The sequence below is a fragment of the Balaenoptera physalus genome (genome assembly GCF_965194825.1).
Source record: "Balaenoptera physalus genome assembly, chromosome: 3".
NCBI lineage: Eukaryota > Metazoa > Chordata > Mammalia > Artiodactyla > Balaenopteridae > Balaenoptera > Balaenoptera physalus.
In genome coordinates, this window is record NC_138890.1 from 140707846 (window position 1) to 140722382 (window position 14537).

Below are 14537 nucleotides of genomic sequence, written 5' to 3' on the forward strand. Positions count from 1 at the left end.
TGACTGAAGTTTTTAAGGGAGAACAGAGAGGGAACAAAAAGGGATTATGGGGAAGTGATAAAGGGGGGACAAAAAAGAGACTAGTGGCTATGTGGAAATGGAACATTACAGAAGGGAGTGGAATGGAGAATTACTGAAAATAGTTTGGCAAGGGGGGCTGGAACAATTCAGTTTGGCAGCATTGCATTTTCTTAAGCATGGTGGCTGGAGTCACCTTTAGGGACACAGCCTAGTGAGGTTGGAAGCCAGGGTAAAGTTTGACTGAGTATCTTAGCACAGTGCTCAGGAAAGTCCTTTGTGCTGTGCGGGAGTTCAACAGTTCACATAATGTGTTGAGGCTTCACTTAATTTAGCTCTGTTTCACATTAAAGAGAGGAGAAAACATTATTTGAAATATTTCTAATTAATATGATGACAATTATTTAGCTATTGAAAACCTCCGTGTATTTTTTCTGGACATGATCATACAGACCTAGACTCTGTTGGACTTTCTAGATCTAAAGTAGCATTTTATGCTCAAGAACCATGAGTGGAATCAAGTTGTCAACAAATTCCAGGGTGTAAATGAACTACCAGCTGAAATAATTTCTGTATAATTTTTTCAACACTAGTGTTTATAAAGCAAAATTATGCTCCATTAAGTTATTTGTGAATTAGCTGTTATAATTTTCACTACATAAGAAAAATTACATGTGTTTCATCGTAGACATAAAAATATCTAATCTTATGTCTATAATGAAACAAATGCAGTTTGTTCTAGACTTAAAGCTATATATTTTATGTTTACCCCAGAATTTTAACATTACACATGTGTAGATATCCACTCTCCAGAATATAACTGAGAGCCTATCAAAAAGAAATACTAAGGTTTCTACATAAAGCCTCATGTCCTGTACTCAGAAAAGAAAATCTCCAAACCTTGCTCATATTTTTCATTCAATTTTAACAAGATCACATATTAATTTAGCAGTTTAATGTAGAAGCTCATGAGAGCAATGTACTTTCACAGCAGAGAAAGCCATCAGTGCTAATGTCATCAAGAAAAACAAACTTGTGACTAGTAATCTCCATATATGAACAAGGAAATGAGTGAACTTGAAGATTTAGGAGCCAAGTTATTTTTTTTTTTAATAAATAAAGTCTGAGAGCTGAAAAACTTTAGCTACCTAGAAAATTAGTCTGTATGGAAGTGAATCCCTTTGTGTGGACTAAAATGTATACTTCTCTAAAATACCTTTGAAATCTAAAAATCAGTGTTTGCTAGAATAGTATAGTACTTTGAGAATAGAATAGTACTTTGGAGAAAAGTATTTAAATAGGTAAAACAATCCTTATCATTGCCTTTGTTATAATTTACCTAAAAGGAATAATAAGCATTTATATTTTATAATTCACCAACTTTTCATTTGAAGCACACATTTTGGCATTTCCTCTAACTTTAATTTCATTTTATTTGGATGTGGAATTGCTAATTCATCTCAAGATTTTACAAAGATGATTACCGTCAAAAGAAAAAAAAATTATTTAATGAATACCCAGTTTTTCTTTCCTCAGCCAGTCATTGGACTGACCACTTACGATTCATTTGTTCATTCAATAAAAACATATTGAGCACATATTATGAACTATGCACTGTTCTAATAATTTTCTTAAAAAGACCACTATGATTACTACAGTTCTTTGAGAAAGATACACAATTAAGGAGATAGACCCACAGTGATTCTAAACTGAATACCATATTTGGAGCCATTTAGCCCCTCACTATTGGGTATGGCCACAGAATCTCAGAGGTATACGGTGTAAATATGACAACAAGCCAAGGCACTCCGTAGGTCTTTCTATATTAGTATATAATAGAACTATTCGGGCCACTGAACAATTCATGGGGGAGAAAGAGACTTAGATTAGAGAGGACAGGATTTGTGTATCATCTTATACTAGTCATGATATGTTTCAGCACATTGACTAAAACTATCAAACTATATATAGCATTAATATCTACTTTGAGTTAAAATGTTTAGACAAAAGTAAGATGTGACTGATTCTGAATTCATAAGGCTCTGACATTTATTGAGATGCTTCCAAGTTTCACAATAAATTTTTTGAAAAGTATATTCCTCAGGACTTCCCTGGTGGCACAGTGGTTAAGAATCCGCCTGCCAATGCAGCGGACACGGGTTCCAGCCCTGGTCCGGGAAGATCCCACATGCCGCGGAGAAACTAAGCCCGTGCGCCACAACTACTGAGCCTGAACTCTAGAGCCCACGAGCCACAACTACTGAAGCCCGCGCACCTGGACTCCATGCTCCGCAACAAGAGAAGCCACCGCAATGAGAAGCCCGCGCACTGCAATGAAGAGTAGCCCCTGCTCGCCACAACTAGAGAAAGCCCGTGCACAGCAACGAAGACCCAATGCAGCCAAATAAATAAATTAATTAATTAATTTTTTTAAAAAAAGTACATTTCTCACCTGGGAGAGCATCACTGCTACTCAATGAAGCAGAACCCTTACTTTTACTGAGTGTTCTCCACAAAGTGCAATCGGTGGGGAGAGCCAACAGTGGCTCGGGCACATAATGAGCTCTTTCCCCTCCTCCATGCCTTTCATTACTCTTTCATTTTTCTCTACCTAAAATGTTCCCCTCGACTTTTCAGTTCCCACCTATTAAAATCCTACCCCCTGAAAGTTTCACCTCAAATACCAACCACCTTCTTCAGGATGACTTCTTTACTACTTAAAGCCATGGCAACATATTTTATTTCTAATAGAGCACTTAATATATTTTCTTTGTGCTGTAATTACTTAAATTATTCCTGTCTTTATGCTACCCAGTTTTAAAACTCCTGGAAGGTAAAGATGGTGTCTCGTTTGTTTTTTCATCCTCCATCGTGAGAGTTAACACAGCCTTGCACATTGGTGCTAGGTACATGCTAGCAGAATTAATTTACTCAAATAATCTCCAGGATTTATTTATATATTCCTGTTCTGCTTATCTAGGAGAGGATAATGGGATTTTGCATTTATTTTTTACATCTAACTTCCCCCCTGTATATATCCATTTTCTTAAATGACTTTTACTTTCTTTCTCCTGTTATATCCATGAAAAGGTATTTAAGGAGAAAGTTACCATCTAGGCCAATAGCTTGTTTATTATCATAGCCCAAAAAGAGTAGTCTTGGTCAAATGTAATTGCTGGAGAGAAAACAGGTCAGATGCTTCTCTTCTGGAGAAGGATGAGAGGCATAAACTGAGAAAAATGCTTTTGAATGGCTACGTCCTCAGACTGACAACTCAGTGGTTCATCAAAACATAACTCTTGCCCTAAAGTTAAAAGAAAAACTGATTTACATGAAAATTGTGATGTCTAGGTTATTTCCATTTGGAGTTCATCAGTTTGCAAAATCCTCCCCATTACTATGGTGATGCTACCTCATTAGGTAGAATTTGCCAATTAACAGGAGCTGATTTTTGTCACAATCACTTTTGTTATATTGATCATCAAACTTTATTATTTAAGATTTCAAATATAATTCAAAATAAACTTAATATATTGCTATTATTAAAGGAATTTGCTTTGAAAATTGGCTTTTTCTAATATGTTCTTTTAAAAGTTATATATTTTTAGATAAAATATTTCATATTTGCCAAAATCCTTAGAGTCTGTAGAAGATGGTTGATAACTTGAGACTGACAACTCCCCAACCTTACTTCTGACAACTTCCTGCCTTGTTCCTCACTTTCCCCTGGCAGGCTTTGCTTCAGTTGGCATTCAATTTTGCATCAAATTATATACCCATAGAACTATAAGTTATTAATCCAACAACTGTCAAACATACTTTCCAAAAATACTTTTATAGGCAAACTTGATCATCCTCACCGAAGAACAGAGAATATGGGAGAGATTCTTCATGAAAAAATAGGCAAGTCCTTTAGACTTGAGTTCCTTACAAAGTCACACATTCACAGATATTTACAATAAAGACATGTCATTGTCCATTACCCACGAGATTATCAAATTATGACTTACTGACATATGGTGTATCCAAAAGTTCATCTTCAGGACTCAAAAGGACTTAAATCATCCAGGTCTTCCTCTTTCTATTTTGAAGCATACTGAACTTTTCCAAGCTAGCTTTAACTGATTGCAGAGTAAGAAAAATGGTTAATTGATTGATGAATTCTTTGAATATTGTGTTCCTATTTTGTGCAAAGCAGAAAGAAACCCAAGGGTTTCTGAGCATAAATATGATCTACCATGTGCAGCGCACTCTCAGAAATAATCAATCAAAGATTCGGTAATATTTATTACACCAGAACATTTTTGCTTCTGCCAACTCAGTCTGTTACTATAGCTTAATCCCACTACTTCTCGTTCACATTCAAAAATCTTTCTTTGCTGAAATCCACCTTTTTCATTCTAACAATTTCCAGTTGCAAAAGCATACATAGGGAACACCTTATAATTTACTGATAGTACTTACTTGCCTTTTTGGCAGGCAAAGCAAATAGCAGCCTAAATATTTTGCCCCAGATTCTTATCACTACCTTGTTCTATATCCTCTGCTTGTGACATAAATAAAGTATATTAGATTTCCTTCTTTGAGACTCGGGCATCATCCTCTGTGGCCTGCCAGATCCTTGGGAGGAAAAGCATATTAGTTTGTTAAAGACTATTATCTCGATGAGTCATTACGTCAGTTGGTTTTCTAGCAGAATTCCTTTGTGTAAATGGGAAAGAAGCGGGAGATATGATGGAGAGGCAAAATAGTCAGAGATGGAGAGCAAAATAGTCTGAAAGTGAGAGGCTTAGGTGTTCGGTCCCTCGTTACAGACCTATGTCACTTTATCACCTTGTGAGTTACAAAACCTCAGTATCATCCATTTTTTCATCTGTAATTGAGAATAATCATACCTCCTTAGATGACTGTTAGGAGAATTAAAGAACTAAAGTACAAGAAAGTACTTTTTAAAATGTGCAAATAAATGTGTGTATGTGTTTGTACCTTGAGGGCAACTACCAGTATAAGGAAAAGGGATGTTTAAAGTACAGATACTGATTCAATATCTTGTAATAACCTGTAACTGAAAAGAATCTGAAAAAGAACATATACACAGACACAGACACACAGACATACATATAATTGAATCACTTTGCTGTATACCTGAAACTAACACAACATTGTAAATCAACTATACTCCAATAAAACAAAACAAAAAAAAATACAGATACTGTCTCCCTCACTCTTCACAATCTTTCCTTGTTTAAGCTTGCCAAATGAGATCTGTCTCACTCTATTAATGAGGAGGTATGCTGTGTTAGGTCACAGGCTTGCTGTAGGATATAAGAACAGAATGTTCTATGGCATGTAGTTCTGGCACAAGTCTCTCTAGTGATGTCAGCTTTGCTTTGGGGGCATGAAAGCATTTCTATTGGCCATGACATGGCTTGTCAACCTGTGAAGAAAGGAAAGAAGGTGTCCATGTCTTAAGAACAAGACACTCTTTCCCTCTAGGGAGAGTATAAACATAATTTGTGGACCACATTTAGGATGGTGTTTTTTACGATAGTAAGTACAGGATAAATGATAACGTATATTGGCTTTCAGATTTTATGGGCTAAGCCAGTGGGAATTTGTATGTTCTGTTCAGGATTTACACAGTTTGTTGAAGAAGCTTCAAACTCTGTAACTGTTGGAGGAAAACTTTCCTCTCGTAATAATTAAGGAGGCAGTAAGCTCTAGGCAATTTCTAATTATTTTATATGTACTATCTCATTTAATCATCACAAAACTATAAGGGAGATACTAATATGCTCCTCATTTTGCAAATGAAATTGAGACATAAGCAGTTCAGTGACTTCTGTGGTCATTCACTACTAAATGCAAAGCCAGGATTCAAATTCAGTCTGGATTCAGAGACCTTTGCTAACCACAGTGCTGCTTCTCTGCCCTGAGAAAGCTTTCCCAAGGGTTTAAAAATAAGAAGTAGGTTTAGGACCTGAGGTCTCCTTAACCTAAACTAGGTGGGCATTTTAAGTAGATAGTTTACCTACCAACTTTTCAGAGAAAATTATCTTTAGATGCACCAACCAAAACTTGTCTATTAGGGGAAAAGATCTCTTGTCTATCTGTTCCTAATTCCCTTAGTTTTTCATTCCTTCTAGGAAACAAGAAACTAAAACTTTAAAAAATACTAATGGATTTTCTCCCAACCCAGAGTAGTGATTCTGCTATTTTAAAGACAATGTGTATATTGGGATTAGTCTCTCCGTATTTCAGAATGTCAACACATTTGCCAAAAATAAATTTATAAATTTAAATGTAGCCAAGAGATTTAGTTTATCTAAGAGTCCTACAAAGAAGAAACAGTTTACCACTGTTTTTACAGGTTGAAGTAAATCTGACATATTATTGACATATGCTATAGGTTTAATTTAATACCATAGTACAGATGTGTGCTCTGATAAGTTTTTGTGAAACCTAGGCTAAGATGAGCAGAGCTGTTTCAATATTTATGGGGTTGAAAATGCAGAGTTAGCAAAGGAAGCATTTTAATTAAAACAATATTTTCCCTATATGCACAGAGTAAAACGCAAGGGAATTCATTTAAAGACTTACTATTTTTTTTCCATATTGTTGCTGTGTTTTTAGGCACAGTGGAAAAGGCTGGGGTTTTTTCCCCCAATTATCTTAATTTTTGATTTTGGAGGCATCAAAAAATAAACAATAATTTCTTCTGATTTTTCTTTCTTTCAACTAAATTTATGTGACTCTTTAAGTTTAGCCTTTTTAAATTGTATGTTTTAGGTATCTTGGAGATAACTTCAGTGGAAATTGGAGTTGTTGCCGTCAAAGCCATTAACAGCAACTATTATTTAGCCATGAACAAGAAGGGGAAACTCTATGGCTCAGTAAGTATTCTGCTTTTATTTGAAAAATCCACTTCAGTAAATTATTACCACAGTTTTGCAATGTTTCCCCCAGATATTAAATTGTTTTGTTATCATTCTATTGCTAGTAAATAGAACCACAGAGGGCTGGTCACCAGCGTTTCAAGGGCTGGCAAGGCAGCTCTTCCAACTCTGTAATCTCCTCTGTTGTTCACCCATTAGTCTACCACGCAGACTGTTGCTGGCATTCATCAGTCAGTGCTCTGAATGCTAATATTCTGAATGCTCTGAGCTAACCAGTCAGACTCTCACGGAAGCACCTGGTCAGATTGTCATGGTTGCTGCAGACAACTTGGGGAAGGATCATTGAAAACAAAGATCTTGGATTGAGTAGAAAACCACATACTCTGTGTGTATGTGTTATAGCTGAAGATAAAACGAGGGCATGGGTGTTTTGTATTCCGTTAAAATCTGAAATGGGGAGACACGTCAGGAAATTCCACATCTTCTGTGCTGTTCAATCAACTCCAGAATTTTATTTACCTAAACAATAATGATTAATTCAGTTACGGAGCTGGTACCCAGCCAGCGCTTTGAGTACATACATCCCTGTGTTCCATAGCAAGTATCAGGGAATATCACTTTAAAATGTGTAAATAAACTTATTGTGTTGATTATATAAGGATGATTGCAGTGCCTGCCTAGGGCAAGCAGCTTTCAAACTTAAGTAAGTGTCAGAATCACTCAGTGGATTTGTTAAAACACACTCCCAGATTTTCTGATTCAGTCAAATCTGTAAGACTTTGCATTTCTAACAAGGTCCCAGGTTTCCCTAATGCTCCTGGTATGGTACCCACAATTTGAGAGTCACTGGAAATTGATTCCATCATTGGTCTGGACATACAATAGCCTTGTATTTCATTCATATCAGATCCACTTATAATTGGGGAGTCAGGCATACCTTGGGTGAGCCTCTTCGACTAGGATAAATGCTTTTTGGGTGAAGGGGTCAGAAAATTTTTAGTTAAATTTTTCCATTATAGGTAGCTCTACTAATGAGCCTAGAAGAGTAATGGACCATTTTAAAAAGTGGTTCCATTTGGGAGTTCACAGCATAACCACTTTAGAGACATTTTTTTGTTTTTCTTTTCAATAAACATGCTGAGGTCCCTTCCCTCCCTAATTCTTATATAAGAATTACTGAGTAAGAGGTCCAGGCACATATTCTTTGAAGAGATACTGATGCATAGTCAAAACCAATGCTTTAAAGTAAAATCTAATAAAAATTTAGATTGAGAGAGAAAATGTAAAAGTTTTAATTGCAATAAAATATTGAAATAATTTTTAATTGATAAAGTATATTTCTTTAAAAAGGTGACATCAAGGGAAAATGGATAGCTCTCAAATGAACTGTCATAAAAATATTTAATACTTTTCCTTCCATTCCCCCACTTTTTTCTTCTAACCCAACATAGCTCACACACTGTGCCTATTCTTCTTCTTGAGCTCTAAGGCCTACGAATTATTTCATTCTCTCTCTATTTCTTATGTAGATGCTCAGTTGCTTTCTATCACATCATACCATTTTAATGATCTACAATGGCATTTATCAGATATTTCTCTCAATAATGTGTTGGTTGTTGACTGTCTTCTCCCAGTAGACTGTGGACTTCAAGAGGACAGGGTTTGCCTTGTCCCACATGATTTCTTCAGCACGCAATAGCGCAATGCATTAACCTAACTACCTTTCCAAGTAGCTCAGCCCATCGTAGCCGATGCACTCCACTTTCAGCCTGTCTCAGAAAGAAGCTCATTCTCTAACCATAGTGTACTGTTATTGTAATTTTGCATTACCACCAGGAAGAGTAAAAAAGTATGGCTTGTTCAAAATTAAATTAAAAATCTACTCAAATTCAGTGTCCTATTTAGAGCAGAATAGGACCAGGAACTTTGCATTTAAAGGGTATACCAAAAAAAAAAAAATTCATGAGTATACATCCTATATATTCTGTGTATCAGTTGACAACTCTTGTAATTCCTATTTTTTTTTCAGATAATTTCCATTGATTCCATAGCCTTCTTGAAAATAGCAATTAGGCAAAAACCCAGAGGGACTGATTAAACCAACGCTGTATATTCTATTCTCTTGAATATTTTCCTTGATTCCCTTTTGGGAAACTTCTCTCTCTTGTATTTTCATTATTCACCCTCTGAGCAATGTGTCTATTGTATACTATTGTATACTGAGTTCTGAGTTTTCTTCTGACAGATGGAATTAAGTAAATAGATTATAAAACTGAAGTATAGAGGACAAGCCCTTGTAGGGCATGGTTTAAAAACCGAAGAAATTTCCCTGGTATCCTGAGGAAATCCAAAACCTTTTTCTAAACTACCAAAACCCTACTTTTGAGATCTTGCTCTAGCCTAGATTTTATTTTAAACTTTAATATTTATGATTCACCTAAATGCTGTAAACAATAGATTCCTAGGTCTCCTCCAGAGATTCTGATACAAAAATTTGACCAGTGGTCTAAATATTCAAAACACCTGAGATGAGGAGTCTGATACAGGTGTAATTCACTTTCAGAAACATTGTTCTATAAATTAATTTTTGGGGGGAAAAATAATTTAGCATCCATTCCTACCTTTTTAATACATAGCTCCCTTTCAAATATAAAATCAGCTAAAATAACCTCAATCCTTCTGTAGTCTCTAAAATACGCCTTCTTTATTGAAAAAAATACAATTATTCATGTAAGTAAAACCCTCTCTGCTTTGAAAACCATACAGTTTTAGACAGACTAGGATGAATAAATAGAAAAAAAATAAACTCAAATTAAGGATTCAAATCTTCTCTAAGGCGTAATTTTTATTTTAAAATCATTACCTTAAATAATTTACCTTTTCTTCTTACTTTCAACCAAATAAGTCGTTACTTGAACATTACATTTAAATATTCTTTATAGAAGAGAAGCACAGAAGATAAATAAATTCCAGAAAACAAAGCTTAAACTGGTAACATTAACATAAAATATACCTGCTCATTACAGTTGTGATAATGTTCAAAATTAGGATCTAGCCTGCAGAAACCTGGATATTTAAATATACACACATTCAGGAATTGGGAATTTAGTCAAAATTCCCAAAAGTGCTGAGGTGAGAAAAACTGAACTGCCTAGTAGAAGTTTCAGCTGAAAGATGCTTACAATGCCCTTGGTTTGCATAGAGAAGATAGACCCAGAAGAGCAAAAGCCCCAATTCCTTAGCTTTTTAACTGCTTTAGTTTGGGTATAAGGGGAAAGGGATATTTCTGAAGTCAGAGTTTTGAGATTAGTGAGGTATCTCCTCTTTGTTATTAACTCCAGAGTGAGAATCTGGATTTCTAAAATGAATGAGTTATCAATCTTTGTCACAAAAGATCCCCTTAAAAAACTTGGCCACTTGAAACAAAGCCAAAGGACTGTCTGTAAAGTGGAATTTCCCAGGATCCAAGTCTTCAGGCTTATACAATATAAGCAGTGCTAGTCACCAGATTTATAGTTTCTTTGACATGGAAATTCACAAAGCAAGGTTGTCTCATGTCCTACTGTTCAACTATTCCTAAACCTCAGAGTAAAATTGGTCAAAATTCCAAGTTACGGAAAATTGTAAATAATTTACAAAATTGAGAAATCTGGTATTTGGAAGAGAGGGACATCCCTCACTCCCAGGGCCTCTTGGTTATCTAGAGCTATTATGGTTTTGCTTTAAGATCTGCTTTCTTATCAACGTGTGTGTATTTATTGTGGATTTATAGGTAGATAACATTTGCAAACTTGATAAGCCCACTTTTTTCCTGTAATTCTGTTTTTCCCATGGAATCCCAGTTATTAGTCTGAAAAAAAGGATTATAACAACATTCTTTATCATTGGCTCATCACAAATATTGTTACTGGAATGCTTGCTTCTTAACAATCATTCTAGGCACTTAAACATGTCATGTTCAAAGCCCATCAGCTTTTTAAAAGGGCCCTAATATGTGGTTATGATGACAGATTAAAATAAATCACATGCCTTCTAATGTAGAATCTGTTTTGTCTTTATGAGTTTTACTCTTCTGTTGTTGACGTTTTGTATTGAGTGCACAACTTATGTACAAATGGCAACAGTAAATAAAGCCCAGGAACTGGAGTTCTCTGGATGGTTTGTGTGAAATAGAATCAAGTATCATCACCATAGGAATAAAAGATTTTGTTTTTCCCTTGCAGAAAGAATTTAACAATGACTGTAAGCTGAAGGAGAGGATTGAGGAAAACGGATACAATACCTATGCATCCTTTAACTGGCAGCACAATGGGAGGCAAATGTATGTGGCATTGAATGGAAAAGGAGTTCCCAGGAGAGGACAGAAAACACGAAGGAAAAACACCTCAGCTCATTTTCTTCCAATGGTGGTACACTCATAGAGGAAGGCAATGTTTGTGGATGCAGTATAACCAAAGGCTCTTTTACCGGGCATAGTTGGTATTCTTTGTGAAGATAGTAGCTCAGAAGGAAAAGACACAGTGCAAGTATCTGCTTGGTTGAAAGAAAGGAAGGCTTTGGAAGGTTTTTGTACTCTCTGCTGACATATGATGTTCTCTTAATTAGTTCTGTGTCCTGCTTTGTAATTGAGATATAAGCAGATCAAATGGGATGGAAGTTATTCCTAAGTGAACAATATTGTGGCTGAGTTTTTGGGTTAAGTTTTTGTTTATGTTTTTGTTTTTAACCTCTGAGATAGAACTTAAAGGACAAGGAACAGTCTGTTGAATGATCTTCGGGAAAGTTATTTATGGAATACGAACTCATATCAAAGACTTTCATTGCTCATTCAAGCCTAATGATTCAATGAGCAGTAAGACACGCAAGCATTTACTGGAAAGCACTTGGGTCATATCATATGCACAACCAAAGGAGCTTTGGGCGTGGCATCATGGAAGAATTGGTAGGATTAAAAAATATAAACATGGTAGTGTAAAACTGTTCTAACAAAACAAATAGTATGGTATGCTTGTGCATTCTGCCTTCATCCCTTTCTATTTCTTTCTAAGTTATTTATTTAATAGGATGTTAAATATCTTTTGGGGTTTTAAAGAGTATCCTCATCAGCTGCCCTCTGATTTACCTTTTCTTTTTCTTTAGCACACCACATGCATGTTCATGGCAAAGTGTTTTTAAAACTTGGCAAACACTTCAAGAGTAGGAGATAAAATCGGGGAAAAAGTGTGAGTGCCCCATGTGCTATCAGTTGGCTTAATCTGCACTTCTGCCATAAGAACCATCAACAATAAATATGACAGTGCTATGGCATGGCTTGAGTGAGAGATGTTTGCCATCATTTAAAAGCATACATCACTCCTAAGGCTTCCTTTCCTAAGAAATAGACCAGAAGGCCAAATTCTTCTCTTTCAATACATCAGTGGGTCTCCAAGATATTAAAAGAAGGAAAATTAATTGTTACATACATTTTAGTAGCCTAGCCTCATTATTTACTAATGATTTTTGGCCATATGTCACAGTGGTAAGTGATGAAGAGGCTGTCTGCATATATAAGAACACTTTATAAGTCTCACATAGTGAATCTCCCCCAAAGGAACTATCAAAGAATTTGGTATGAAGTGCAACCCTCCAAGGGGCTTAAACTGAGCAAATATATTCTGGTATATGTGTAACCATATACTGAAACCTGTTCAAGCTGTTCAAGCTGTATGATCTAGTCTTTACAAAACCCAATAAAACTTATTTTCTGTAAATTTAAAGAGCTTTGGAAGGTTCCATAATGTAACCTTATTGAAATTCACTTTGTTAGAGCAGGTATAGAAAACAGTACATAAGAGCGTACCAGTCATCGTCACATAGTATTCCACTAAATAAATACATAAGCCTTATTTGCAGTGTCTGTAGTGATTTTTAAAAGTGTAGAAAAATACTATTTGCTCTAAATACTTTAAGTGATAACTATAAGATTATATTGATGCTGCAGTTTTATCTTCATATTTCTTGTTTTGAAAAGGTCTGTTTATTTTTATTGTTTGGACACAGTATTTTGGTACAAAGGAAAGACTCACTAAATGTGTCTTTTTACTAAAGTTTAACCTCTAGAAAGGCTGGTGTTTTGTGATCCTCTCTAATAACTTAATTGTGTCAATGCTTAACCAGCACTTCCAGTTAATCTGTTATTTAAGAATTAGCTTTATTAAGAAACTTTCCCATAAAGTAATCCCATAAAAGGTCATATTTTTCTCATTCCTTAAAAAGTTGGGATTTCAAAGGAAATGCATTTGAGGCAGAGTGTTTTGCCTTATGGCTAAAGTTGCATTTTATGGTACTTGGCTTCCAACTTGCTTTTTGACAAATGGGATTCTAAAAATGTTTAATTTTGTGGTTGGAATCTGTATGTTAAAATTTAATTGGTAACTGAGTCTGAGAGCTATAATGTAATGCATTCCTATGAGAACTAGATTATCTTTAATGTTTTATTTTAAAATAATAATTGCACCTGACACATGAACATGGACCACCCACAACCAAAATTAAATGTTTGGTGAGACAAATACAGTATTAGATGACCATGGTAACAGCAAATAGGGCACACACTGGATTCGTATTTCACATAGCCATTTAGATTACCAAAAGACTATGTGTAAACAGTCATCATTATAGTACTCAAAACAGTAAAACAGCTTCTAGCAAAATGTATCAAAGCTTGCAGAAGCCAAAAATAGAAAACATTTCCTTCACCTCTCCCCTGACTCACCCCCAAAACACACACATTGACAGAGAGAAAGACAGAAACCGTTTGGTAAGGAGTAATGAGATTCTCCGAATTTAAAAATGGCATCTTTGCTTGGTATTGGGATAGAATTCTGGTCCTCTTTGCAGCTGGATTGTGCTACCGAAGGAAAAGCAGCTCCAGTCCTAAATGTCATATGTTTAAAAAGAAAATCATCATTTTGGGAGTTCTGTCTCTGTAGGAAGTGTGACCCTTGGCTACAGTGTCAAGGTGTGTCAGCCACAAATGTTTGCCCATCTGAGTGTTGATTTCGAGGAGACTCCTCATAAAGATATAGATTCCCTCCCTCCTCCTACCTCCCAAAAGGCTGAACAGTGTATAGTATGTTACATTTAAGTGAATCAATAAAAATGCTGGGAAAAGAAAATGAAAATATTGGCCTTGTTTGTTTTATTAGCCTAAAACTATACCTGGTAATAAAGAGAGAAGCTCATGCGTTGTGTGCTTGGCAGGATGTGGTTAAATGCCCCACAGGCCCAAACAACAACAACAGAAAAAAAAATCACTCAAACATTTGTAAGGTTTCTTTAATGTTTTACATGTGTGAGTCAGCTATCCGTACTCTAATAACAAACAAATGCTTTCAATTTTTCCTTAAGTATTCAGGTCCACCTAGTTTGCACAGTGGATAAAGAAGGATGAATTAAAAACAAGGATGGCTTGTGAAACAATGAAAGACTTTTGGAGGAAAGCCAGGAGGCTGCAAAATCTGATTTCAAGGGGATAAAGTAAGCCAATGAGTTTGATTTGAAAAGTAGAGAGAAAAAAATACATAATAATGCAAGTTGGGTCCAGGGTCCAAGCAAGGTTGTGGACACTATTTAAATAGATCA

The 14537-nt window shown here is 35.6% G+C and overlaps 1 protein-coding gene across 1 annotated transcript in view; it reads left to right on the forward strand.

The window, feature by feature from the left end:
- Positions 1-14077, forward strand: part of FGF10 (fibroblast growth factor 10) — an 81623-nt gene extending 67546 nt beyond the window's left edge. Inside the window, exons 2-3 of the mRNA XM_082455953.1 lie at positions 6808-6911; positions 11138-14077. Coding sequence (XP_082312079.1) covers positions 6808-6911; positions 11138-11335 — 302 coding nt within the window. The 3' untranslated portion in view covers positions 11336-14077. The remainder of the gene's footprint in view (positions 1-6807; positions 6912-11137) is intronic.
- The last annotated feature ends 460 nt before the right edge of the window (positions 14078-14537 follow it).